The 26,377-nt window shown below is 39.6% G+C and overlaps 2 protein-coding genes across 2 annotated transcripts; one reads left to right on the top strand and one right to left on the bottom strand.

The window, feature by feature from the left end:
* Positions 1-3,602: 3,602 nt before the first annotated feature.
* On the top strand, positions 3,603-7,813 carry LOC116249794 (uncharacterized). The gene is made up of 5 exons (XM_031623060.2): positions 3,603-4,979; positions 5,332-5,413; positions 5,498-6,363; positions 7,328-7,420; positions 7,500-7,813. The coding sequence occupies exons 1-5, from the start codon at positions 3,693-3,695 to the stop codon at positions 7,605-7,607; spliced, it is 2,436 nt and encodes an 811-aa protein (XP_031478920.1). The 5' UTR covers positions 3,603-3,692; the 3' UTR covers positions 7,608-7,813.
* Positions 7,814-13,173: 5,360 nt separating this feature from the next.
* LOC116250910 (protein TIC 22-like, chloroplastic) lies at positions 13,174-17,449 on the bottom strand. Its single transcript, XM_031624897.2, has 8 exons — positions 16,882-17,449; positions 16,648-16,710; positions 15,643-15,717; positions 14,489-14,542; positions 13,982-14,041; positions 13,765-13,845; positions 13,658-13,693; positions 13,174-13,585 (listed from the first exon to the last, which is right to left on the bottom strand). The coding sequence occupies exons 1-8, from the start codon at positions 17,332-17,334 to the stop codon at positions 13,511-13,513; spliced, it is 897 nt and encodes a 298-aa protein (XP_031480757.1). The 5' UTR covers positions 17,335-17,449; the 3' UTR covers positions 13,174-13,510.
* Positions 17,450-26,377: the final 8,928 nt, after the last annotated feature.

Genomic DNA, 26,377 nt, shown 5'->3' with positions numbered 1-26,377 from the left:
AAACTGTGAAAGTCCCCCAAGTTCTCTGTTTGTCTTATTGTCTTATTGGGTCTGCAAAATCTCACATTGTAAACTCATAAATGATGTTGGGTCTACAATATCTCACTTTCTTTAACTTGAGCCAACTTCAAACCTGAACTTTGAAATAAATCAAACAGTTCATGAGCCAAGATCATATGGCCTAAACATTGGCCGAGCTGTGGCAAAGCCACATATAGGTAAGCGTGGGCAATTGCCCACAGCTGCCCCACAAAAGCTCTTTATTTTCATATTGATGCTTGAAAAGATTAGCTCATTATATCTAGTGGTGCCCCCAAAAGTGTAAAAGGTTTTTTAATTAGTGCCCCTCAGCCCAAAATTTCTAGCTCCATCGCTGGATCTGGATAACAATAGATGGATGGGTAGTCGAAAGTTCAAATCCTATGAGTTCCTATTTTTTGGCATAGGTCAAATGAAGTCAGACCACCTGATTTTTGACCCATGTTGTAGATGCAAGGTAGAAAATAAAAATCAAATATCAAACAATTTTGAGTTGGTCAAACACATCACAAAACTTAATATAGAAATCGCTTTATTTGGTTTTAGATATGAGATCCAAGGTGATTTGAAGGTAATGGAGGAACTTAAATCTAAGGATTCGAAGTCCAAACCACCTTTTTGTAGAACTGATATTTAATCCACATTTTCTATACCATACCCAAATATGGGGATGTCAATGGATCAATCCAAATCAAATATATCTCTTACCATATCCGACTTATTGAATGTTTACAAATTTGGATACAATTTCACATTTAAATATGAATGAAAAAATATATGGTATATATGAATCCGATTTTTATGAATTGCGACGACCAACACTGTTTTTCAAGCTTATAAAAATAAATAGCCTTTTAAACCAAAAAAACCGTTTTTTAAAAAAAACATGTTTTCATTTTTTTCAGTTTTTTTTAATGCCAAACAGTTTTTTTCTTATTTTCTATTTTTTATTTGTTGCAAATCTATTTACCCTTTGATGTTTGTGTTATTAGTTTCTCACTTATTTAATTTTTTTTTCTCATTTTTAGTTTTTTAAAATTTTTAAAAATTTACCATCTTTTAACTGTTTTTTTCAAACTCACTGTACTATACTCGAAAAAAACCTCATCGTTTAAAACTCCGAGACGTTATTTGTGTTATAAGTCTTACCATATCCGACTTATTGGGTGTTTACAAAATTAGACACAATTTCTGTTGGATAGTGGCCCTGAACCCTATCTCTACATCTTGTAACTGCAAGAGGGCCCACTTGCAGTTACAAGATTAAATAAGAAAACTGCCCATTAATTGAGAAAATTAATCTCTTTGGCCTTAATCGTACGTTGCTGGGCATTGGGAAAACCTAGGAAGCGGTCTATGAAAGCTCAGCTTATCATTTGCTTAGGATTTGATCATGAGATTAGCCAAGCCTGCGCCTCCTAGAAGCAAACCCGTAAACATATCTCTCTTCTTCCTAGTCTTCTCAATCTGTTTCAGATGTTGCTTCCTGAGCGAGATGCTATGTGTTGACATTGATGAGTTAAATAAAAATATTTCTATGAGAAGATATACTGATGAAGACTATACAAGATGAACAATGCTTGTATGATAGACTATGAGTGAATTGCTCATTTTGTTAAATAGTTATAGTAAAGATTAGACGTTGCTAATCAAGTTGATGATTATGTAAATATTTGATAAGTGGGAGCACACTTGAATATTCCCTTTGCTATGTTGGAAGACTAATATTATTTTGTCATTTATCATATGGTAATGTATTGCATGAATGCTTTGGAACTCATGTTGTTAAAGGAGTTGAGTAATTGTGAAAAACAATAAAAGGAAAATATACCATGTGATTTCAATGTATATTATTTTGTGTGCTGGACTTGATGCAAACTCTTAATTTGGCTTGTCAGTATACATTAAGAAAGTCTAGGTTGGCCATATTTTATAGCAGTTAAATATTTTTATATATATGAAACAAAAGATATATTCATGTGATTGCTAGCTTTTTTAACAAAATGAATTCTTAATGATTTATTTGCTAAGCATATAGCCCGTATGAGGCTAATAAAATCCTGGTTTTCTTCTTTGTGAGGTGGTTGAAAAGTATCCAAGTTGATTTCATTGCTGAACAAGAAGAGAATATGCATGTACGCTTCAAATGCTTACATGATTACTAGCATTATTATGAAGAGGATTCTTGATGCTTTTTTTATGTAAAACTTGTGGTCTACATGGGACTAAGTTTTAATATGTTACGATGGAAATAATTGTGCATGAAGAAAAGCTCGTCACTAATGTGAATATATATTGACTACTTCAAAGGTTGCGATGGAAAACCCTTGAAAGGAAAACTTCGCTACAATCCTTGATTAAAAATTCAAGTTACGATGGACAAACCAATTATGAAAAGCCTCGTAACTAAAGATTAAGGAAACCCACAAATAGTGAAAGCAATCTGATGGACTCATGGTCAAGTGTGAGATGTTGGATAGTGGCCATGAGCCCTATCTCTACATCTTGTAACTGTAAGATGACCCACTTGCGGTTACAAGATTAAATAAGAAAACTGCCCATTAATTGAGAAAATTAATCTCTTTAGCCGTAACCGTACGTTGTTGGGCATTGGGAAAACCTAGGAGGCGGTCTATAAAAGCCCAACTTATCCTTTGCTTAGGATTTGATAATGAGATTAGCCAACCCTGCGCCTCCTAGAAGCAAACCCATAAACATATCTCTCTTCTTCCTCGTCTTTTTCTCCTCCAAGGGTAAGAAAATGTTCATTTCATCAGGACGCGCTCGCCTGGAAAAGTTGCACGGCATGAGCGAGGGGCCGAGGATGAGAATTAAAAAAAGGAAAAAGCAACAACGATTATTTGAGAAGGTCGAAAGAAAAATTTCTTTGTAAGCTCAGGATTTTCAGGAAGTTTTCAAATTAACTCATAAGATTTTTCACAGAATCATAATAGCACCCTATAATATTTTACAAAATTAGAAGAAATGTTTTCATCCAACAATTCCAATTTCTACCGGATCATGCCCATCAAACGCTGGCAAACTAGTCGGACTGACTCAGGAATCTCGGCTCGGCTTGACTCGCTCCGAATTGCCCGATTCAGCTATAGGTAATTTACAATAAGCCTGCCAACTATGGCTGCGGGTTCATTTAAGAAGAACTCACTAAAAAAAGCAAACACCAAGCAAAGGTGGAATGGGCAGCAGATTTTTCATTCCACTTATTTCAAGAAATATGTTTCTAAAACTTAATTCTATCCAAGATTTCCAATCTATCAAACAATATCTCAAAGCTATCCTCGAGTTAGGCGATCTCACTGTAGCTGACATGCGACCGTGGAGACGCAATAACTGCCCAAGACGGAAACAAATCAAGGCCGTCGGTATTCAAGATGGACGGCTCAGGTAGTCGTTTCACCCAGTCGAATGTGGGTTCGTCGCTCGCGTACTTCATCCCCGTCTTTCCCGCCAAAACCATTTTCCCGCCATTCCTCCCTGTACCCGCGCGCTCTAACAAAATAAAAAAAAAAGAGGAGGAGGATCTGAGGCCATTCTTCCTCATCGTCTCCCCCTGCCCCTTTTTCTTTGGCGCCATTCTTCTGGGGTTCTCCTGCTCATAATCCCTAGCACCGACACGAGAAGAGGCCCTCATCATGGCCACTCGTTCCGGGAAGAGGAAGCGAGGTGACGAGTCTCACCCTCTTCGGGGCATCATGACCCGAAGCAAGTCGGAGGTGTACCTCCACCGCACCAGATCCGGCTGTGCCCGTGCCGATCCCCGTCGCCGACCTGCCGTAAACGGTGAGGCTCTGCCAGATCGCTCTATCTCGCGCCAGAGGGCTCCTGATGGCCCTGTTCTGTACGCGGTGGCGACTGGTGCCGGATCCATTAAGGATCTTCGAGCTCACAGGGTTTTCTCGCCGCCGTCCATTGATCGGGATTCTGACTCCGACGATGGCGGGAAAAAGAGGGTGTGCGGTGGCAAGAAGGAGGTTGAGCTGGATCCCGGCCTCGCTCGTCCACGGACGTCGGGTTCTGAGAATGTCGTTGCTGCGCATGATGCTGAAGAGAGGGTCGGTGAAGGTGGAAGCGAGACCCGGGAGAGCTTGGGGTTCGTGGGCGCGGATATGGAATGTCGAAACGGCCGCTGCCAAGATCCAGTTTCTGATGGTTCAGAGGATACAGCTTGTGGTCCGGGTGAGGAGGGAATGGAAAGGGATTTGGAGTCCGTTATTGCTCAAAGTAATTCTGCTGTCGTTTCTCCCGGAGATGGCTTTTTTGCTATATCGGCAGCTGATGTCAACGGCATAGTTTGGAACGTGTTGAGGGATTTAGGGTCCGTCGATGTGAGTGACCGCGGAGACCTGTCTGTAGATGGTACTGTGGGGATTCCGCAAGTTGCAACAGAAGAAGTAGTAAATGATACTGGCGCAGGGAGTGACCAAATTCTTTCTGCGGATCAGGTTCCCGAGCTTCCAGAAACTGGACCCCGTGGAGCTTGTGAAGAAGAAACCATGAGAGAATCCGCTTTCATAGAATTGCCTATGGAAACTGCTGATGGTTTTGGAGAGGAGAATATTGGATTGCTGAAGATGACTAGCGGTAGCGTTCCCATAGAAGTGCAGAAGGATCTAGAGGTTCCGGATTTGAAAATAGTGGCAGAGAAACATACGAGGGTTGAAGAGAGTAATACACAAGCAATAGAGGAGGATTTAGGATATGCTGGTGCGAGCAAGAATATTGTAAAGCCACTAGCGGATGATGATTCTTTATTAAACTATAAGAATGTCGACAAGGTTGAATATTCCAATGTTGAAGGGGCCGTCCGTGCTATTGATGCAGTTGGATCAGCTGGTCAGGAGGATCAAGCAGGAAGAGACGGGGTTCCACCATCAAATGCTGTTATAGGTGCTACCTCAAACACCATTAAGAGAAAGCCTGTAAGCGTGATTTTCAGCTTCAATCCATTTTGGAGAGTTTGCATTGTTTGGTTTTAGTTGTTTACGTCACACTGCTTTCCACTGTATGTTTATTTGCATTGATGCTGTTGTCGAATTTGCAATGTTTGTAGTATTCTATACCCATATTTGAAGTTGGTATTATTTGGTGATTTGCCGAATTGTGTTTTGTCTCTTAAGTGTTTCTACTATTCCGCTGAAATTTCAAGTTGCTATTTGTTTTGCTAATTTTTGTTGCTTTTCAGTTATCCAATTTGGCAGTTTCTTCTCAATGAAGCTAATGTTGGTGTGCTTACAGGATTCATGCTATGCACTTTGGTTTATCGTTTTGCAGATTAAAATATTTCATCGCTTCAACTCACCAAGCTACAGAAAACTGCTGCCTTTCCTTATGAACCTTACAAAGGACGATTCCTGTAAGCAGCATTGCTTTCCTAAAGTTATGTTTGTACTTTGTACCGTATCTGCCTTTTACTTAATATGTATTATCGTATATGCAGATGACATTGAGGTTAAACCTTACAAGCGTTCTCCAAAAAAGGTTGGGAATAAGGTACAGGGTGGACTGAAGATGTCTTCTGAGGGTACTTTATGTTGCTCGTCTGGCTCTGAGACTGCAAAACCAGCTGCTAATGTCTGTAGCCGTTCTGATCTAAATGCAGATCTTTCGCCACAACCTACAGTTGAATCTCATAGTTCCGTTCGTCTAGAAAATTTTGAAATTTCTCGTGCAACTAAACACACCGTGGATACTTCTAATACGTTTGAAAAATCGGCCTCTACATTGTGGAACAGTAACTCCTCTCTGTTCCATCCAATTTTAGACGAGGAGCTTGATAAGCCAGTCGCTTCAGTTCACACAGAACCTGACCCTCCCTCCAACTCGTCCCCCATCCCTTTTGAAATTGCCGCTCCTTCCCCTTTTGAAATTGCTGCTCCTTCACCTACAGATAGTTGTATTTGGCAAAGAGAAAACTCGTGTATAACAGGAGAGTCTGAAGAATGCTGTTTAACTCCACCACCATCAACACTACGCTTTCCTCTCATGTCAAAGCTTCCTGAAATACCCTCATTACGTCAGTGTTCACTTCATTCAGACATTGAGAGACAAAAAAGTTCACCATTGTCTGTTCCATCCAAGGGCATTTTGAAGATGCATCCTCAGCAAGATAGGGGCCATTGCATGGACAGTTTTTGTTCTCAATCAGAAAAGGCTTTCATATTCTCGCAAAAACAGATCCAGAAAGCAGAAGATCTGGTGAAGGACTTGACAAATGAGCTCTCACATGTGCGGAGTGTGTTGCAGAGATCCATCATTTCTGGGCACGGAGAAGTTGCACCTCCTGTCGTTATCAGTTGCATGCAGGTATAGTATGCGTGTCTATGCACATTTAGTCATCCTTTCTATGTTATCTGAAATTTGTTAGCAAAGTTCAAAACAGTTTTTAACAGGCATAGATTGGATGCTTTAATCTGCTCGGTGCATCTTGTAAGGGTTTGACAGCATTGTCACCTGTAATCTGACTGAATTTCTCAATTGATCTGTTGTCATAATAGGGTCTTACAGAGTTCAAACTTCAGTTTCAAGTGTGACTACAGTTTTATTGCAGAACGTGCACTGCATCATTTTGGTTTTACAACTAAAGTGTGACCTATGGTTCTCTTAAACAGAGAATCTAAACCAAAAATTACTGATACAGAGACAAGCAATGTTGCTGCTTCTATGTTTATGTCTGAGTATCTTCCCTTGGGCAATATATTCTTGTCATTTCAACTGTCTTCAAAAGAAGTTTTCATGCCTCATTTTTTCAATGGACTCTATTTGTGTCTCTATTTTGATGTTTATCCAGAATGCTAGAACATATTCTAAGTTTCTAACAATCAGGGCATTCTCCTTTTGGGCTCAAAGCTTTTTCCATGTTGCATACGGTATTGATCATCTGTTGGAAGTTATATAGATGGAGTTATTTAGCTTTTGTTTTTTCTTTTCTAGATTATTAGCAATAAGAAAGCTTGGTTTGTGCATTCAACAATAATCATGCGAATGGTAGACTGAAGTCTATTATATGCTTCATATTGCTCTTTGTGGTTATACATTAGCCTGTTTCGATCCTTTGAAGTGGTCAGCTACATTATTTCCATGGCTACGGTGAGCATTGGTGTCCGTATCTGCCCATGCGCACATTAAATTTGGCTGCAAGCGTGAGTCGTGTTTATGAGCATCTGCGTTATGGTTTAAGCCAGAGTATTCCATGTTTTTGTGATAACAAATCCGAAGTATCACTTGATATTCTTATGTTCAAATATCAGATATTTTGTGTTTATTGCAGGCAGAGGAAATCTGCAGAAGGGCATCAGAAGCAGAAGAAATGGGAAAAGAATGTTTGAGGCAGATGACTGAAGATCTTAAGTTCCACTACAGAGTTAGTGCAAGATAACTTATTTCATTCCTTATTTTCTCTTATCTGCCCCGTGCCTGACGCGCCTTCATATTGATGGCAGCGGCCCAAGGTGAAATTCTCAGATTGCGTTGAGGAGATGCCGCTCTCAGATTTTCGTCACAAGGTTCAAGACATTCGTGGTGATATAAATATTAAGATCGAACACTAGAAAGTTGCCTTCAAGTAGCTCTTTAAAGCCACCACAAAAACCTTTAAATCTGGTTTTGCTGGTCTGTGCCTCTTGACCCGACGAACTTAATGACTTGTATATGCTTGTTTTTTCTTCTTTACTCATTGTTATTGGGAAAAATGCTTGTCAAGATAGAAAAAGTGCAACCTTAATGATGTTAACCACCACCACAGGTGGTGAATGTAGGAAGGGGCCAGGTCAAAATCCTGACCATTCTGCAACCTGATCTTTGTATGGTGTGGTCCTTCGGGAGCGTAGCCCTTGGGCCTTCACCTGGTTCCTCCCTTTTAAAAGGTTTCTCAAACAAAAAGATTTAAAAAGAACCACCGAACAAAAAACACAACCGTTTTGAGGTGGACGTTGATGCAACCTGGATGGAGATGGTGGCAGATGTCCACCATAAAGTCTTGTCTTTACAGTTTGTACTTAATCACTGCCTTCTTCTGGGGCGTAACCGGCATTTGTGGGCTGTTGCCCACACAGTCCTTTGTACGTAAGCCACCATCTGCGATGTACTTCAATCATTGATTAGTTCCATTCAGTCAAAAATTTTTGGCTCTGCCACTATGCTGCATATTAGTAATCCACAAGAACTCCATGCACGTTTAGGTGGCTGGGGGCAACAATGATGTTCTGCATCTCCCGAGAAGGACGCAATGGGGGAACATTCCTGATAGGCTTTACGACGGTCCCTACTAAAGAAGGGAACGGTTGCCGTGCACTTGAGCTAGCGAGTTTCTTGGATCATTAGGTGCCTTGAGGCATTAGCTTTGTGTAATTATTTGCTCCAACCTTCACTCTAGCATGCAGCGCTCTGCACGCGTTACTCAAATATACAAAAGGTTTTGAGCATGAACTGTTAATCTCATGCTTCAAATGAGTATCCTACGTCACATTGGCATGATGCCCTGGTGTTCCAATCCTTTTGGAGGTTTGTGTATGAAAGGAGCAGAGGAGCCTCCACTAGGGTCTTCTCTTTCTCCGCAAAGGTGAACGAGAAAAGCTCTCTTTCCGATACATTAAAAAACCAGGGTAAGGAATACAAGCCAGCTGCTAGCAGTTGGAAAGGCAAGGAGCAATTCCAGACGAGTTTGTTGGATGTTCCGGGGGGAATCGACCATTGGTTTCCCCTCACTGATCAAAAGATGTGTGTGAACATCTAAGGAGGAATGTTTCAAAATAGGTAGAAAGAGGAGCTTGCAAAAGCGAAGGAAAAAGGCAAAATCCATATGCAGAAGGAAAATGTTGTGCTATAGGCGATGAATGTAGGAGGGGAGGAGGCAAAACTCCCCCACCATCTTCAGCCACGACCAAGTAAACATCCTCTGTTAGAATATGAGGGGCGTTGCGGGGGCTGCAAGACAGAGATCTCATGAACCTTTCAAAGTCTGAAAAGACCTGCATTAGTTTTCTTCTTGACACTCTTGTCAAAGAGGTAGTGGTGAACAATATAGTGAAGGGCTGTCTCTCCAACGCATGAAGCAGGGAGAAGTAGTCACAGTAGCCTGTATTTGGAATCTAGACAAAGTAACATGCTTGGGACATTAGATGACTTGTTGATGGATTTCATGTGACTTTCAAGTTGCAGGGATGACAATACCAATTCGAGTCATTGGAGTTTATCTTCCACTTCAGCAGACGCCGAGAAGAGGTTCTCTTATAGTTGGAGGACCTGAATTGCAGCAAGGATGTCCCCACTATAGTTACTGGAGATTTCAACATTCAGATATTTGTATGACAAAACAGGGAACCTGCCTTATTTTCTAGCATGTAAGACAATTTAATTACTTCATAGTAGCTTGTGGCATGAAGGAAAGGAGCTGATCTGATCAAATGTCAACTCGATAAACCATAAGTGAGTAGTCCAAGCCTAACAACGCTTCACTCAACCTCATTCCTAGGCCTACATTAGACTATAAGGCTTTCTTGATCAACGTGAAAAGTGAGCCCGAACATAATAGATTTTCAAGTTTTTCTTTTGTTAAGTCATGGCTCAAGGATGAGTTCGAGGGGCAGGTGATTGGATGTGCCTGGATCATCCCCTAGACTGGAGGTAACTAATGGTTTGCTAGAAAAATAGAGTAGCCTGGTAATAGAAGTGGAAAAAAGGTGTATGGCTATGCGGGAAGAAGTAGCTGGAAAAACAGTGTTTTGGGAAGAAATCATGTGAAAGAACAAAGCCAGATTGCAGTGGCTCAAAGCAGGTTGTAAAAATACTAAATTCTTTTACACTGTTACATAATAAAGACTCCGTAAAAATACGATATTGGAACTTTCACTTCATGGAGTTTCTTTGATTCTCAAGAGATCTCTACAACAAACATCCGATTATTTCCAGTCCTTTCTACAGGATGATAAAGAAACAAGCATGATTTGGAAAGACTTCTGTCATGGGAAAATAGTAACAGAAGAATAAAATCAGATGCCTATCCAACTTCTCTCCATCGAAGAAGTTGAGGAGACAATCAGAAGCATCGATAGTGAGAGTGCGATAGAGCTTGATGGCTTCCTTAATTTCTTATTTTAAGAATGCTGGGAGGTGGTAAATAAGGATGTTTGCAAGGCTGTTGGTTTCTTTTTTTTATGTAACAACCTTCATAAGTTCATCGTGAAAACAATCATGAAGAGCAAATGCATAACATCCTTCGTATGCTCACTGGGCACAACCAAAGTGCTTTCCTAAAAGATAGAGTCATCCATGGTTAAATTATGATTGTGCACGAGATAATTGATAGTTCGAGCAAAAGGAGAAATGTGTTTGTTGGAAATTAGACCTATTTAAAGCCTATGACTGAGTTCCATAGAATTTCTTAAAAGAAAGTTTTGAATGGCTTGGGTTCCACCATTATGGATAAGGAATATTATGAGTTGTGTGACCACAGCTTCATTATCAGTTCTTGTTAATGGGAAAGAAGGCATAATTCTTCAGAGTAGCAAGGGGCTCAGGCAAGGGGGGACTATATCCCCTTGCCTCTTTGTTTTGGTCGTGGGAGTCATCTCAAGGAGAATCAGTCAATCTACTGCTTGTGGGTTCTATATACCTTTCCAAGATCTTTGCTTATTTTCAAGGTCTTTCTTCTCTCTGTTTGTAGGTGATGTACTTATCTCAATAGGGCCACAAAGGAGATGATAATGGCTATCAAAGGCCTACTTGATGGCATGGAGAAAAGGGCCAGATTGCTAATTAACCACGGCAAATTCTTGCTTATTACTTTTGGTGTAGCTAATTCTAGATCTTCTCAACATGGTGGCATACTTGGCTGAAGTGTAGGGAGCTTGTCCTTGCCTTACCTTGAGCTTCCCTTGTTTACAGGAGCCATCCAAACTAATTACTGTGTGGATGTTTTTTGTAGAATGGAGAAGAAACTTGTAGACTGGAAGGCCAACTTGGTCTCATTTGGAGAAAGATTGTGTCTAATCAAACATAATCTTGCTGCCATTCTGACATTTTTGGATGCTTGTGTTTCTTGCCAAAGTTGATGACCTAGAAAATGGAAATCACTATGATTGCTTTGCTGTGGGTTGACCAACCTCACATAAGAGACCATACTCCTTCAAGTGGAAGATCTCTTGCAAGTCGAAAACCCAAGGGTGGTATACGAGGCTGAGGCCTTTAGAACGATTAACCGGTCTTTATTTGTAGTGTGACTATGCCATATCATGAACAGGCAATCTGGTCTCAGAAGATGGATCTAAAGAAAATATGCCTCACCATGAGGATGGAAGGGGACTTGGGGCTGGAGGAGCTTGGGACGGGGCTGGAAATAGACTGAGGATAAAATTCAATGCAAGATAGGAGATGACAATTGTGCGAAGTTCTAGATAGACAAGTAGATTATTCATAATACCTTATGGGAGGGATTGAGAGGTGAGGATTTTTGTAGGTATGGCTCTGGTTTAGGGCTGTTGATCCTGGAAGCTTTTCAGACATACTCCAGTGAGGCCCCTATAATAAGGGATGCAATAGGGGTACTGTAGAGACACCGATGGATATATTGGTGGTTGGTGACCAAGAAAAGGGTAGGCATTTGGGGTATGGATGGAAAATCAGGAGAATCAAATGGAGATTATGTCCCCACAGCCATCAAAGGGAAGACATGAAGTCAAAATGAGCTTCCTTGAAGATTGGCTTCATTTGATTCCTGCTCTGCATGAGCAGAATGTCATGATCTCTAGTAGCAAAGGTTGGATGAGGCTTAAGAACATGCTGGAAGGCAGGAGACCATTTTCTTCTAAATGGAATGGCATTAGAAACTTTGCAGGTAGGATCTTTGTTTAGGACCAATAGTCCTCTACATAAGTGATTATAATCTGAAGGTGCTAGAGGATGTTAGATGAGTTGCAGGGTGTACCATACTCCACAAAGGTCCTGATGCAGCTTAGGTTCCCATAGACAGTAAGAATGGGAGGCCAGCTTTATTGCTTTAGTTTTGATATCGGGTTTTTTTACAAGTAAGACAGTAAGAATGGGAGGCCACCTTTATTGCTTTAGTTTTTTATATCAGGTTTTTTATAAGTTGTGAGGAGATTCTGCGTTGAGTATCTGGTCCTTGCTGTCCTGGTGCCTTGCATCCTCTTCTTTTTTTAGCTTGTTGGTGGTGCTCTTTATTGCACGTTTAAAGGTGGGGGCCTTACCTCCCAGCATCCCGTTATCGGAAGATAGTTAAGAGCTCTCCGAGTTATGATGTCTCATTCACGAAGAAAGATGTATTTGAATGGTATGCACCGATAGGACCCTACTTTACGTTGTGATGCTATCCAATTGTTTAACTCAAGGTAGAACACGAGTAGTCTTGTTAAAACTAGCAAGAAAAAGTTTTTCTCTATGACAGGTTTGACTAGGAAACCTGCAGGCATAGATGAGTCCATGAGTGAAACAGGTCCATTGAAAGAGGTACAAATACATAATCTGCTAAACAACAAAGCTCGTCTTCAAAAGCAGAAGCTCAATCTGACATCTATGTAATCGTTTTAACTGCCAAGGTCACGTTTACCATCAAACCAAAGATTGGAGGACTATTCAGTCAAAAAAAGGGGGGAGGGTACATCTGTTTGAAACATTTCCCAAGTGACTGTTTTACGTCTTTGAGCGATGTATGGTCAACCGCATATGCAACGGTCCAATCTCTTGTTTCTTGAAAGTCTAAAGTCTCTGGTTAATGGCAACGGAAGGAAATTTACATGAAACCCTCAATCAATCAAAAGCCAGCCTTAACTACACAATGGTCAATGGTTTCAAGTTCACGAAGCTGACCGAGATCATTCCACTTGAGATTGAGAGCATTACAAATCATCGTGCACAGATTGCAACTAACTTGCTCATACTCAATCGGAAAAGCATAGCCCTAAATGGGATTTTCAAAATGTGAATCTCTTAGAAATGCAACAGAAAATCATTTCAGCTATCACATTTTGGTACTTGAGAGTCCAGACTGCTACTTGCTGAATGATTAGGCATGAAGGAACTGAAAAAGTAGATGCTTGAAAAGAAGTTCAACCCAGAGAAATAGCATGAATCATGTGGACAGCATTCTTACTCAAAGTATATGAAAGGAAAATTGGCTCAAATAGTGAAAAAACAAAATGTGAAATAACAATCTTCTCTTGTGGAAGCACCAACATGAACTAATCTACCAAAGCAACAGTCAGCTTAATATACAGAGGAAGAGGGAATAAAGGGGAAAAAAAAAAAGAACATGAAAATCTCAACGGCCACCTTAACCAGCACATGCGACATCTCTACCTGAAACAAACTTTAGGCTACCTAATCTGATTAGAAGCATTATTGCAGCATTTCATACCGTTACCCTTTGACAAAGCTTGCAACGGCGAGGATGTTGACCTATTAGATCAATACAAACATCCAGACATCCAAAATCCTCTCACCTCTCTGGGGCAGAAACATCGAACCCAGGTGGGATGAATATAATATCATCCCATTTTGAAGCATGATCCTCCTGCAAATTTTTTCTTCTCATTATGTTCTACCTAACTAATTGCTACAGATGAACACATAGAATGGATCTTACCATCATCCCTTTTATTATGTCCTCCATGACATGCACCTGAAAAATAACGACCATGTAAAGGCCAAATTGCTTGAAGCTAGGCAAAAGCAATGAGAAGAAGAAAGGACCTCAGTGTCCCCATGCCTGAATCCTGGGTTTAGACCCCTCCGGTCACGGGAAGCAAGATAAAGCGACCTCTCCAAATCCTCCTGCAAAGGAAAAGAGCAACAGTGAGTTGTTTTATTGTCATGCTTTCTCGCAGGTATTTGATTCTCTCTGCATCTCTCTCATGCATATATATGTGCATGTGCATAAAAGTACAGGTGAGCCAACAACAATTCAGACCTTTTTAAAGAAGACAGGACGGTATCTTTTACCCTGGCTTCTCAGCACCAAACTCTTTGACTGGAAGGAAAAAAAAACATTAAAAATTACCAAGTCAGGGAAACATGGATGAGAAAAAAAAGAGAAAAAATAACAGCTCATACACGAGACCATGATATGGTTATGAAATATGCATCCAACGCCCTAAAGCAAGGAGAGAGTCACATGATTACTCTAGCGCACTGAAGAACTCCACCTAGGAAATGGTTAGCTTCCCCAAAAACTTTCATGGAGGGTTGGGTTAAGGACTGTACCACATCCAACAAGGTACCAATGCTTGCGCAGCACTCATGGATGGTACAACAACATGACCAAACAATCAAAAAAAAAAAAGGAGGCATCCAAAACTTGTCATTGGAAGTTTTTGCTGAAAAACTTATACTTGAGTTGAACTGGATGGAACAGACTAAACCAAGAAATGAGAAGCTTAAAATTTAGTTAACTACATATCAAGTTTTACATATGAACCTGAAAAACAGGAACACCAGGGAAGGCAGTATCGTCCTCATCTTTTCTGTTGTCCTGCAAAAAGTAAAGCTATAAATAAAAACCAAGGACATCGATGCATCATTTGTTGATTATGTAACAACTGAGAATCGTTACATTCAAATATTCATTTAAATGAAAAACCTAACATGAATATGTAAGATCTACCAAAGTTTAGCAGTATAAAATAAGTCTAATATTAGAAACTAAAATGAGAAAGCCAAACCATGCATTTGTCAGTCCATGTCCATGAGTGCCCCAGATAAGTACATATATTGGAATGCCAGTGTAGAATACTTTTCCAAAGCCATTTTTTTACTTCCTGGTTAGGGTTCAAACAGAAACAGATATATTCCTAATAGCTAGGAAATTACAAATAAGATCACACTGAAGAAATACCTAAGTGAAGAAGCACCCGTAACTGCAGATAGACGTTCAGAAAGCAGAAACTATGTCAGAAAAATAATGAAAACGCAATGTGGAAACCTGATTTCACAAGGATTCTAACCGTATCATTCTTAGTTTCTTGGTTCAAAAAGGCCACCTAAACATCAAATTTTTATGATTTTCTAAGTACATTCTTTGACATAATGTATCCATCTGTGTGTTTAGTTTTCTTAAAAACGCTTAAAGATTAAAACCACTGGATGACTTTACGGTGGATTGCAGAACCCATAAAACAAATGACACAAAGGCATGGAATGAACACAAGAGAGAAAATTTTTTAAACTAAAATAGAAAGAATTATCAACTTCGATGCATGTTCAGCACATCTATAGTATTCACACAAAAGATTAATGTGATGGAATAATTTAAAATGCATGTTCAGCACATCTATAGTATTCACACAAAAGAATCAACTTAGTACTTCAAGCGAGTTTCAACTGAGGGTGGGAGCTCCATTGAAGACCGATTACATTTAGGACATCTTGTCGCAACAAACTTTGCTATTTTCTTAATCTAATTTTGGTTGTTATATGATAATTATATGTTTCAAAAGATTTCAAATCTTGTTACCACCTTTCTGCCAGTAAAGGTCAGACTAATTTTCCGCTAAAAACTGAAGCATAAAGTTACAAAAGGAAACACTAACTAGATTACATTGGCTCGCTTGTTATGGAAATGAAGACACTAACCTTAAGTGCATTTGCCACTTGAGTGGGATCAGGGACAAACCTGAAGGCAACACCATTAATCTTAAGTTGAACAACCTGCAAATATTAAGGACTCAAAATTATTAAAACAGAAAAAAGGAAGCAAAGACAAAAAATATCCTTAATAGTAAATGAAATTCTAAAAAAATTCATATCTTGAGCAGAATGGAGACACCAGTAAGATTAAAGAATAAAAAAAAAAACATGGTTATCAACATCAGAAGAGAAGCAAGAAAAAAGCAAAGTGTCAAGAAATCAACTCCGTTTGATCAACACTCAATTGCACTATCTAAATGCTGAAAACTCAGGAAAGAAAAGTTTTTTTTTTTTCAGTTATTTTCGTGCTGAAGATGCTGGAGTATGGCCAAAACATTTCAAGCTAATCAACAAACGACAGAGGAGGTTGAAAAGACTTGGAGACGAAGGAACTCAGCAGAATAACATCAAATCAAGAAGAAGAAATATCTAAAACACGCAAGACAAGCACATGGTCTTCACGTTGGGGTGACCTTAGGTATAATATTTGTGCGTCAGTAAAAGTGCGTGAATATTTATGTGCAAAGGGCGGTAGCATGTTATCAAGCTTTAAATTTTAATCAGATTAAGGGAAAAAAACTTCCAATTTTGGACACATTAAGGAAGACGTTATGCAGCTTCCAGGCCAATAAATTGAATAGGCTGATAAGGTAGAAATGAGCTAAGGTGAGGAAGGATCGCCCAACTATAATAAGTTACAGTAAACTAATTGCCTATGTGAATCATAACGCGCATCAAATTTAACCAATATACGGAAACATGATCACCCATTCAACATTCATCTAGCACTAAAAACTTCCACACTTTATAGGCCCAATCTTGATCATGAACCACAATTACAAACAAAGCATAAAAACCATAGAGACCACTAGTCCAACCGACTCACTGCGGGGTACAAAACTAAAGCTTCAGCAACAAAAGGATCAGAACCATTCAGTCAGAGCTATGCACCTTATTCAATGCTACGGCGACCACCTTCGATCCTTCTCGCATTCCAGGATCCATAGATTTCAGCTGAAAAGATAGAAAACACACACACGCACACAAAGCAGGAAAACAAAATCAAGGCATTATTGGATAAAGGAACGATAAGCTTAAACTACATAAGAAAAGAAGAAAAGGAAATAAATTTCTCCAAGATAAAAAAAAAGAAAAATCTAAGAGGCTAATAGTAAGACGAATAACCTGATCAAGAAGGCGTTCAGCATCTTCTTCCCTGAAACATAAGAGCCCCAGAGACTTTCCCGTCTTCGCGCCCGAAACCAACACGAAATCCTCGTTCGAATTGATCAAAGCATAAACAGGCACGCCGGCGAGCCTCTCCTCGACATCGCCTATAGCCATCACCTGATTACTTCGGCGCTCGGCCAGCTCAAGTGGGTTCCTTTTCTTCAATGAGACACGGGCCCAAGGCGCACTTCCGCTCGACCCATGGCCGTCAAAGCCAGAAAAACGGGACAAGCCCTGTCGGAAGACCTGGTTGGCATTGTTTCCTAGCGATTCTACGGCGTTTCCAAGATGGGTTACCCAATCGGCGCCATGGGCAACGAGATTTAGACCCCCCACCATGAAAGGAGAGCGATTGCTCAGGTGGGTATTCTTCCATTGCTCGAGAAAGCTGCTCCATTGTTGCAACATCGCCACAAACCCCCAGGAATGGGTTTTTCCCTGGCTTTGGAAGAGCGCGAAAGGGTTTTTAAGACAAGGACACCAGATTTTGAAGACCAGAAACACCCGGGACGTCCCTGGGAGGACGTGGAATATCGAGACTGGTCCAGGCTCAGAGACGGAGGCAGAGTCGTCATAGCGTCAAGTCGTCGTAGCGTCATCTCTGGTCAATGTGGTTACTGAAAATCGAGATTAGTGTTAAATTAATGAAAGTTGAAAATGTTTATTTGGATACCGTTAATGCTTATTTGGGTGAGGATCAAAAGCTGAGTTTGTCAAAAGTTTGTTTTTAATAAAATTGAGCTTTCAAAAGGAAGTGAATACTTTCTCGCAATTTTTCATAAAAAACCGTTTCCGATGCATTCAAACACATAAACCAAGTTTCAAAAACGAAGGTTTTAAAACTTGGTTTTTACAAATCAACTTGTTAACTTAGTATTTACACTCGTTTTTGAAACTTGGTTTTACAAATCAACTTGTTAACTTAGTATTTGAAGTGTAACTAGTTGATATCAGGCCTCTTTATTCTACTCTAATTTTGATTACATTAAAAGAATGTGATGAGGTTAGAAAGTTCAGTATATAGAATTATATGGTTGTGTTTGGATGACACTTTGAAAAAATAGTTTTGGTGAAAACTTGGTTTTGTAAAAACCAATTTTTTTTAATGAGATAATTTGAAAACCTGGCTGTGTGCGTTTGGATGAGATAACAAAAACCAGATTTTCATTTTTTAAAACCTAGTTTTTGTTTGGATGACAAAAAATGAGTTTTAGATGGAGCTATGTGATACCTTTAAATATCATCTATAAGAGATTATTTATATATTAATAATGTTTAAGAATACAATAAATGAAAACGGGCTGAAACGTGCCATACTGATGCCTAAAGGCACTGTTGAAGCGTATATAAAACCCATGTCAAATATTCAGATGATAAAAAAAAACACGTATGTGAATTAAACACCCCTGCGTTAAAATGCATTAAACTTTATGGCGTATATAGGCAACCATTAAACTTTATGGCATAGGCAACAATGATACATTAATGAGAACACATCACCATAACATAATTTGGACAACGTTGTCTTAATTTCAATAATAATAAAGGAATAAGATGAACAGTTTCATGTGCCCAAAGCATCGTTTTGGGTGAAAAAGACAGCCCCAGCAGGTTATTCAAAAGAAAAAAGAAAAATTCGTTTTCGAAAAACCGAGTTTTTGGAAAAGTTTGGAAGTGAACCAAACACCCACAAAATAGCGTTTGGGGAGGAAAAAATATTTAATTAATTTTTTATAAGTACTTAATTGTTGAGATAAGACGTGGAATTGGATATAAAGAATTTTGAATGCCTTTCAGGGATGTTTTTACAATTTTTTAAATGTGTTACTATAAATTCGAAAATCTTATTTGTGCAATCCATCATATTCTTAAAGAACTAATTATATGTTTCTTTACAATTCCTTTGGCTCTTATCCACATTTGCTCCTTCATAGGAATGTCGTCGAAATTGGCTCATGTTAATACAATCCGTGCAAGTAGAAATAGTCGATTTCACAAATATCATGTGTCAATTTTTAATATTTTTTAGAAGCTCAGAAAAAATTCTTAATTTTGATCATTATATATATTATTTTATTGAAAAATTGTTTGAATATTTTTTTTGTATGTCGATTCATTTGAATCATTTAATTCACCAAAGCTGGACTGATTCCATTCAACAATGGACGTTTCGAACCGACTGAGTGCAGGCAACTGGAGGTCTATCTGCAAGGCATCAAACTGGTTACATGTGCGTGTCAGAAATTTTGTGTGTCAGTATGATTAATGGTTAGATGTGCCTATTAGTGTCACAAATTTTGTGTGTCAGTATCATTAATGACAAAGAAAAAAAAAAAGTTTAAAATAAAAATTAAAAAAAAAGTGAAATGATTACAAAGGACGTATTTTTTTGAAATTACAAAAACATACCCTTCTTTTACGCACGCACAAAAAACCAGTCGGACAATCTTAGGCATGGGCAGTCTACGCCCTTGTAATTAGGGCTGCACATGAGCCGAGTCGAGCTCGAGCTCAGCCAGCTCGAGCTCGGCTCGACTCATATTTAGCCAGCTCGAGCTCGACTCGAACTCGTTATGAGTTTCAAAACTTCAGCTCGAGCTCGACTCGAGCGACTGCCGTCCAGCTCGAGCTCGAGCAGCTCGATTTTCGGTGCATTCGAGGGAGGAAAAGGGCAGACGAAGTGGGGGAAGAAATGAAAGTGTGAGAAAAGAGAAGAAAAAGGCTTGAAGAGGGGAAGAAATGGGCGTGTTGGGAAAAGAGCGTGAGGGGAAGAAAGGCGGCGTGTTGGGAAAAGAGAAAAAAAAAAGAAAAATGAACGTGGTGAGGAGAGAGAAAAAAGAGAGGGAAAAAAGTGGTTGATTGAAAAGTAAAATATAATAATGGTTGAGGGAAACTTTTGAACTTAAAAGTAATTTAAAAAAGAAAAAAAGGAGGAAAGATTTTGAAAACGTGAAAGGAGATTAAAGTCGAGCCGAGTTGAGTTTAATCGAGCCGAGTTCGACTAACTCGAACTCGACTCATTAACATACTCGAGTTTAAGTTTAAGCTCGAACTCGACTCGTTTATAAACGAGTCGAGTTCGAGTCGAGCCCGAGTTGGCTCGACTCGTTGTGCAGCCCTACTTGTAATAGGAGCAGTAAGAAAATAGCAAAGCAGGCTCTCGAACTCGAAGATATAAGCAATGCGGCTCCTTCCATGGCCAGGTGAAAACTCCGACAGGAAAGTCTTGGGGAAAGAGATGTCCGACGCCACCTGCATGGGAGCGCCGACGAGGAGGATGATGTCTCAAAGGACCCCTTCGAGGGGGAGGAGGAGGACAATGACAGTGGTGGTGCTAAATGCTTGGAATATTACGGGCTTGGGCTTAATGAGCAAAGCTGCAGAACATTACCTAAAATACATCGTCCAGATTGAGAATCTTTTCTTGCTTTTGATTTTTGATTCTATGTTAAATGAGTTTAACTTTGGTAGCTGGTGCCGCAATATCCTAGCTATGCTTTTACCTCCAATAGATGGTGGTCCGGATGAAGACCTGACCGAGAGAAAGCTGGTTGGGCCGTGCACCAAGGAAATTTTGGTAATTTGTTAAAATGAAATGTTCTCTACAGTCTTTTTATTTCTTTTACTTTTACTTTTACCTTTATAAAAGCTTTTTTTTTTCAATGTAAATTAAGGGTATTTTAGTCATTGACCATATTGACGGACGAAAATTCATGCACAAATATGATGCATATAACTAGGTTGGAACCTGACCACCTCTATTTTGGATTTTTGCATGTTTCCGTTGTCAATTTCTATTCTTTGTTCTTTATTTGTGTGGGAGCATACCTTCACCCAAATCATGGGGTTTGATTTTCCCAATTTGTTGAATTGAAGTCGTTCTCATCAGCTTGCACATATGCCCCTACTTCATAATGCTCAACCTGAACACTATTAGAGGTCCGTAGGTCAAATCTGGCTGCCCCCCAAATGCAATTGCCAGTCGGCACAGGGGCGGAGCCAAGGAGGGGCTTGCATGGGCCTTGGCCCCAATTTAATTATTTTTTATTTATATATAAATTTTAGAAAATTTTACTTGTTCTACATAAAAATTTTGAAAAATGATATTTCGGCCCGTGCCAAAATTCTGAAACTTTAATTTGGCCCTCCTTATAAAAAAATTCTGGCTGCGCCCTGAATCGGGAGTTCAAATGTTTTTTGTACTGGAATTGACTATGGTAAATGATGATTTCAACTCTTTTACTTGGTCTAACAATAAAAATTCAGATCAACGGGTTTACTGCCGTGGTAAAGCACCACACAAACAAAAAACATTTCTATGTCTGATTCTCAAGTAATTTGTGGGGCAATTTCTATGTCTGATTTTCGACTTATTGCCCTTTGTAATTGTTTATACCAATTTATTTCAAAGATTATTGCTGACAGGATAAAGCGTATTTTAGCCAGGTTATTGGCAAGGATCAATGAGCCTTTCTTTTCGAACAGGCTAATTCAAGACCAAGTTCTACTGGCTCATGAGCTTGTAAATAGCCTAGATAGACATAATGAGCTAAGCCGGACCCATCTAAGGCCTATGATTGGGTGTTATGGACCTTTCTTGAAAAGACTCTTCCAACTTTTTTTCCCTCTGAATTGGATATCGAAAATACTAACTTGTGTATCCATTGTTTCAATGCGGTTGTCATTGATGGCCGCGAGGGCAGATTCTTTAATAGCAAACGGGGTTTGCAACAGGGAGATCCAATGTCCCCTTTTCTTTTCTTAGTTGTGATGGAAAGTCTCCTCCGTAGACTACAATTGGAAGTTGCTGAGAGAAAGATTCTAATGCCGAAGATCCCAGGTTAAGGCTGACTCAACTCGTCCATCTCTTTTGCTGACGATTCATTGATCTATAGCCATGCTCGTGCTCCTTCTGTTAGAAGAATCTTTGCAGTGATGGATGATTTTTCCAAAGTATTCAGATATGCAGCTTAACCCTATTATTCCTTTCAACCTGGAACCCAGGAGAGAAAGTTACGTGTGCTGGGTGCACTGTGCTTAGTAAAGGAGAGAAGAACATTTTGGTAATTTATTAAAAGAAAATGTCCTTCATAGTCCTTTTTTTTACTTTTTTTTATTTTGAATTTTGTTTTCACAAAAAGTTTTCTTTTTCTGTGTGAACTAAGGGTATTTTAGCCATTAACCATAACGGTGCACGAAAAATCATGCACCAATATGGTGCATATAACCAGGTTTGGAAATCCTGCAGGTACGATGATTTATGTGGTTGGTTAGGATGAAGGTTGGGCTCTTTGCCATCTACTTATCTTGGTCTTCCACTGTTCTGTGGTAATATGTCTACTTTTCATTGCAATAGTTTCATAGAAAAAATCAGTAAATGCCTGACTGATTGAAAAACCAGGAGTTTATCCAATGATGGATGTCTTTGCCTTATTAAATCGGTGCTTAATCAGTTTTTTTTATTACTGGGCCATGGTGTTTAGACTGCCTAATAAAACTATCTCAGAGACTGTCAGACTGTTTTCCCATTTCTTGTAAGGAGGGAGGACATAGTAAAGCAAGGAAAAGCCATTTGGTGAGTTGGATGTCCCTTTGCTAACCCTATGAAGAAGGGGGAGTTGACTTAAGGAATCTCCACTCCCTTAACAGATCTCATATGATCTACATCACCATACGAACATCTACCAGTCCTTCTCCATGGGCTAGCTTCATGAGAACAAAGTACAGCTTGTGGATGGAGAAACAACATCCTAAAGTATCATGCTCTTGGAAGTTGTCAATCTGGGCGTGGTTTGATGTTGGGCACACCACTGCCTGGAAAGTGAGGAATGGCGAGATAAAAAAGATGTGGGCTGAACCTTGGGGGTGGGGAATCTTGCTATTCCTCCTATCGGGTGAAGACTATAGTCTTGCCACTCCTACTATTACCGCTTGTGTAAAGGAAATGGCGGAAACAAAGGTCCTGGCCACAAAGACAGAGAAAGGGTGGGAGATTAGATCTCAGCAAGAGGAGGTGGCAGAAGGGGAGCAACTCATGGAGGCGGAGAATACAAGGAAGAAGGATAATGAGGAGGAGAATCCATTGTTGGATGAAGTAGAGAGATTAGTGTTAGATGTGCAGACTGTACCTACACTAAAAATTAGAGGTTCTAGGCAAAGGAGAAAGCCTGACTCCGATTTAGAGCTGGTATAGATAGTTGGGAAAAAGCGAAGGTGATTGTGTGACGTCGATGTAAATAATCGATGTCATTTATTTAAGTATTTGTAATTAAAGTTTCAATAGTGGATAATGTCTTGGACATTGGTATCTGTTGCATAAATGTGGGTGTTGCCAGCGTTCGGTCGTTGATTGGTATGAAGTTTTGTCAGACTTCAAAAATCAGAGATTGACGAGAATATAATTCTCGGGCTGCTATCTTATGGTGCAATGGAACTCTAATGGGGGCCCTTGTATGCCCTGGCACAAAAGTAAGATGCTTGGACAAAAACATTTGTGTTTGATGGATTCAAAATGACGATCGCCCTAAAAGACGTTGCTAGGCTGTTGCAGTTAAGAACTCACAAAAAACCAGTGATCAGGACATCCAGGTACAACTTGATAGGGAAAAGCAACAACCTTTTAAGATTGACAGATTTGGAGTTTAAGAAAGTTGTGGCCTTTAGAAGAAAGTTGACGTCATTAATTATTTCAAAGCTACATAATAAATGGCATCACGCAAAGCATGATACACATTCACAAGAAGTGGACCAAGCATTGAAGTCATTTCTTGTATATTTATTTGGCATGTTCCTATTTAGTGACAATTCTGACTCAAGAATAAGCTGACGGTACGTCTAATTTTTGGAAAATGCAGACGAGATTCACCACTATGCATAGGGGGAGTATAGCTAGCTTGAATGATTTAAGGACAAGGTTGCATCTGTAGGAAGATGTTGGTTGTTACTATAGGTATAGATAGTATCTTTATCATGTAAATTTATATGTAAAATGATTATTTGTCATCTTGTAATATCTGTATCTATATTTTGTCTCTAGTTCTGGATGTGAGAGCACATACATTTTGTTAAACCCACTGTGGAGAGCCCATTTTCAAATGTTCTTTTATTACATGTACAATTAAGAGGTATTAGTCCCAGAGATTATAATGATGTAGAGTCATCCAGGTCGATCATATCGAATCTTCAGATGGGTTAGGTATATAGAGCAAATAGTGTTTCATACTTTGCTCAATAAGGATGTTCAAATACTTGTGTATTGATGTTTATTCTATGTTTATGTGTAAGCATTGTTTAGACCATACAATGGTGATGACACCCAGATTGAATTATCATAAAAACTTTTGGGTTGTCATGGATAACCTTGTGGTTGTTCTGCATGAACGAAGTAGAAATGCAGAATAGAAGCCGAGTCCTCTTGCGGAATGGTGTTGGCCAGTCACTTTCACAACCACCCCATCCCTACAAGAGATTAAGGAACAAGAGTGTTTTTAGGCCTGGAATTGATTATAAACTCTTTTTTAAGAAAGTGCTCCATAACTATTTACGACGGTGAGGGTTTGCACCAGGGTACAACAAATTGTATTGGGATATAGTTCATGTTCGGGTACTTGAAATCTGTTTAGATGTACCTCATCTTGGATCGCCATCGATTGCAACGTCATCATCGTCATCTAGAGCGGAGAATGCCTTTCAAACGGAGTTCCGCAATAAACGGTGCCAAGATTATATGGGCAGGGAGATTCAAAGCAAAAGACTCTAGGACTATGCGGAGACTGCAGCCCAGTGTCCAAACCGACTCATGGATGAGAGATTAGTCATAACAATAAGTTCTGACTCGAGAAATTTCTAAGTTGAAGAAGCTCCTGTCACAGCATGAATGGGGGACAATAAAGAATAATCCTATTTTTAATGACTATAAACAATATTCTTTTGTGTATAAGAATGATCGATAAGAAATTAATTTTATTAATGACTTTTGTTTATTATCGCAATCTGTTTTGTCTGATGGAATTCCATGCCTTCCTCACTATATAGGCGAGATAGCACTATTTCTAGTGGAGTGGAATAGCTTGTGGAAGAGAGCTGTTGGAAAAAAGGAGTCACTCTGGGCGGCTCACAAGGAACTAACCCCTTTCTCAAGAAAGGTTTCCACTTTTGGTCAATGATCAAAGCGGGGACAAGATCAATCTGGTTCCATGAAATCTTGACAACCCTTTGTTTTTCAAAGACATTCCTGGTTCTGACATGGGAAATAAAGAGTACTGATTGAGGCAAAATGATATTCACTATGTTATGGCCATCTTTTCTTAAGCCTCAGGGTGTGTGAAAGTAATCTCATTAAGGGAGTCATGCCTATCAAATTAGTCTCGATTATCAAACAAGATTTCTGTGTCCTTGCTAAAGGCCTTTCTCTCATCCTGGAAGCTGGTTTAATGGATCATAGAAGGTGTCCTTTACTTATTTGTGTGCTTTTAGCAGCTTCTGTGCTTATTTACCAATTTGTGCATGTTTAGTGGGCTTATGTCATTCTCATTGTAATATTCAGTGTTTGTTGCTAGATGTTGTAATAATCAATGATGTAGTTTTCAGGTCTGACTTTCCATTGAGTGTCAAGTTCCAGGTAATCACCTGTGCGGGATTGATTTAGCTGAGAAGCACCCTCTCTTTCACAACCAAGGAGTACACATCGATGAGCTTAAGTCAGCATTTTTTACTACTACACTCTGTTGATGCAACGAACTCTTTCTATTCCATGAACAGACACCTTTCGAGAGAGTCTTCCTTTCATCACCTTGCTTGCTCTTTTGACCTACCATTCCTACAAGATGATTAATAAGTGTAGGTTAGGTCTCTCTAATTTGCAGTAAGTGTGATCCTTAGGCGAGAGCATTTCCTTCTTTAGACGTGGGTGCTTATGGGACTTCTGCTTCGCCAGTTGTAGGATTGAGGTCTCTTTTTGTGTCTGTTGATCCTAAGTGGCCTTCGACAATAATGATGATTCAGGGGGGTTGGGTTCTCATTTGGTAGGTGAAAGACCTACCTATGACTGCTTTGCCGTTCAATTCTAGAATCAGAGCTCAAGCCCTCCCATGTTCCCTAACCTACCCGACAGGTTGGATAATGAGAGAGAATTCATTCCCATCTACACCACCCTTCCCACTCCTTTGACTAGGTAGAAACATCTTCCCTGATTCTGATCCCCAAGCCCCCTGGATAACCCATGCAAATAGGCGAGCGGTCCTAGGATGGGTGGCAAAATGACCAGCCTGCCTAAAGACTAGAAGCAACTTGTCAAGACTTTGAAGCTTCACTTCTGGGTTCGTGATAGCGAATTTCTTAGCCAGTGCAGGTTGCTGCCTGCTTGAAGGACCTGATCCAAGAAATCAGAAATGCCCCCTTTGTTAATGACTCAGAGTGCTATGGATTGCTCCACTATGAGCTAAAAGGCATG

This window comes from Nymphaea colorata, chromosome 3, assembly GCF_008831285.2.
Source record: "Nymphaea colorata isolate Beijing-Zhang1983 chromosome 3, ASM883128v2, whole genome shotgun sequence".
NCBI lineage: Eukaryota > Viridiplantae > Streptophyta > Magnoliopsida > Nymphaeales > Nymphaeaceae > Nymphaea > Nymphaea colorata.
Note: the sequence above shows the minus strand (reverse complement) of the source record. Positions and strands in the feature narration are given on the sequence as shown.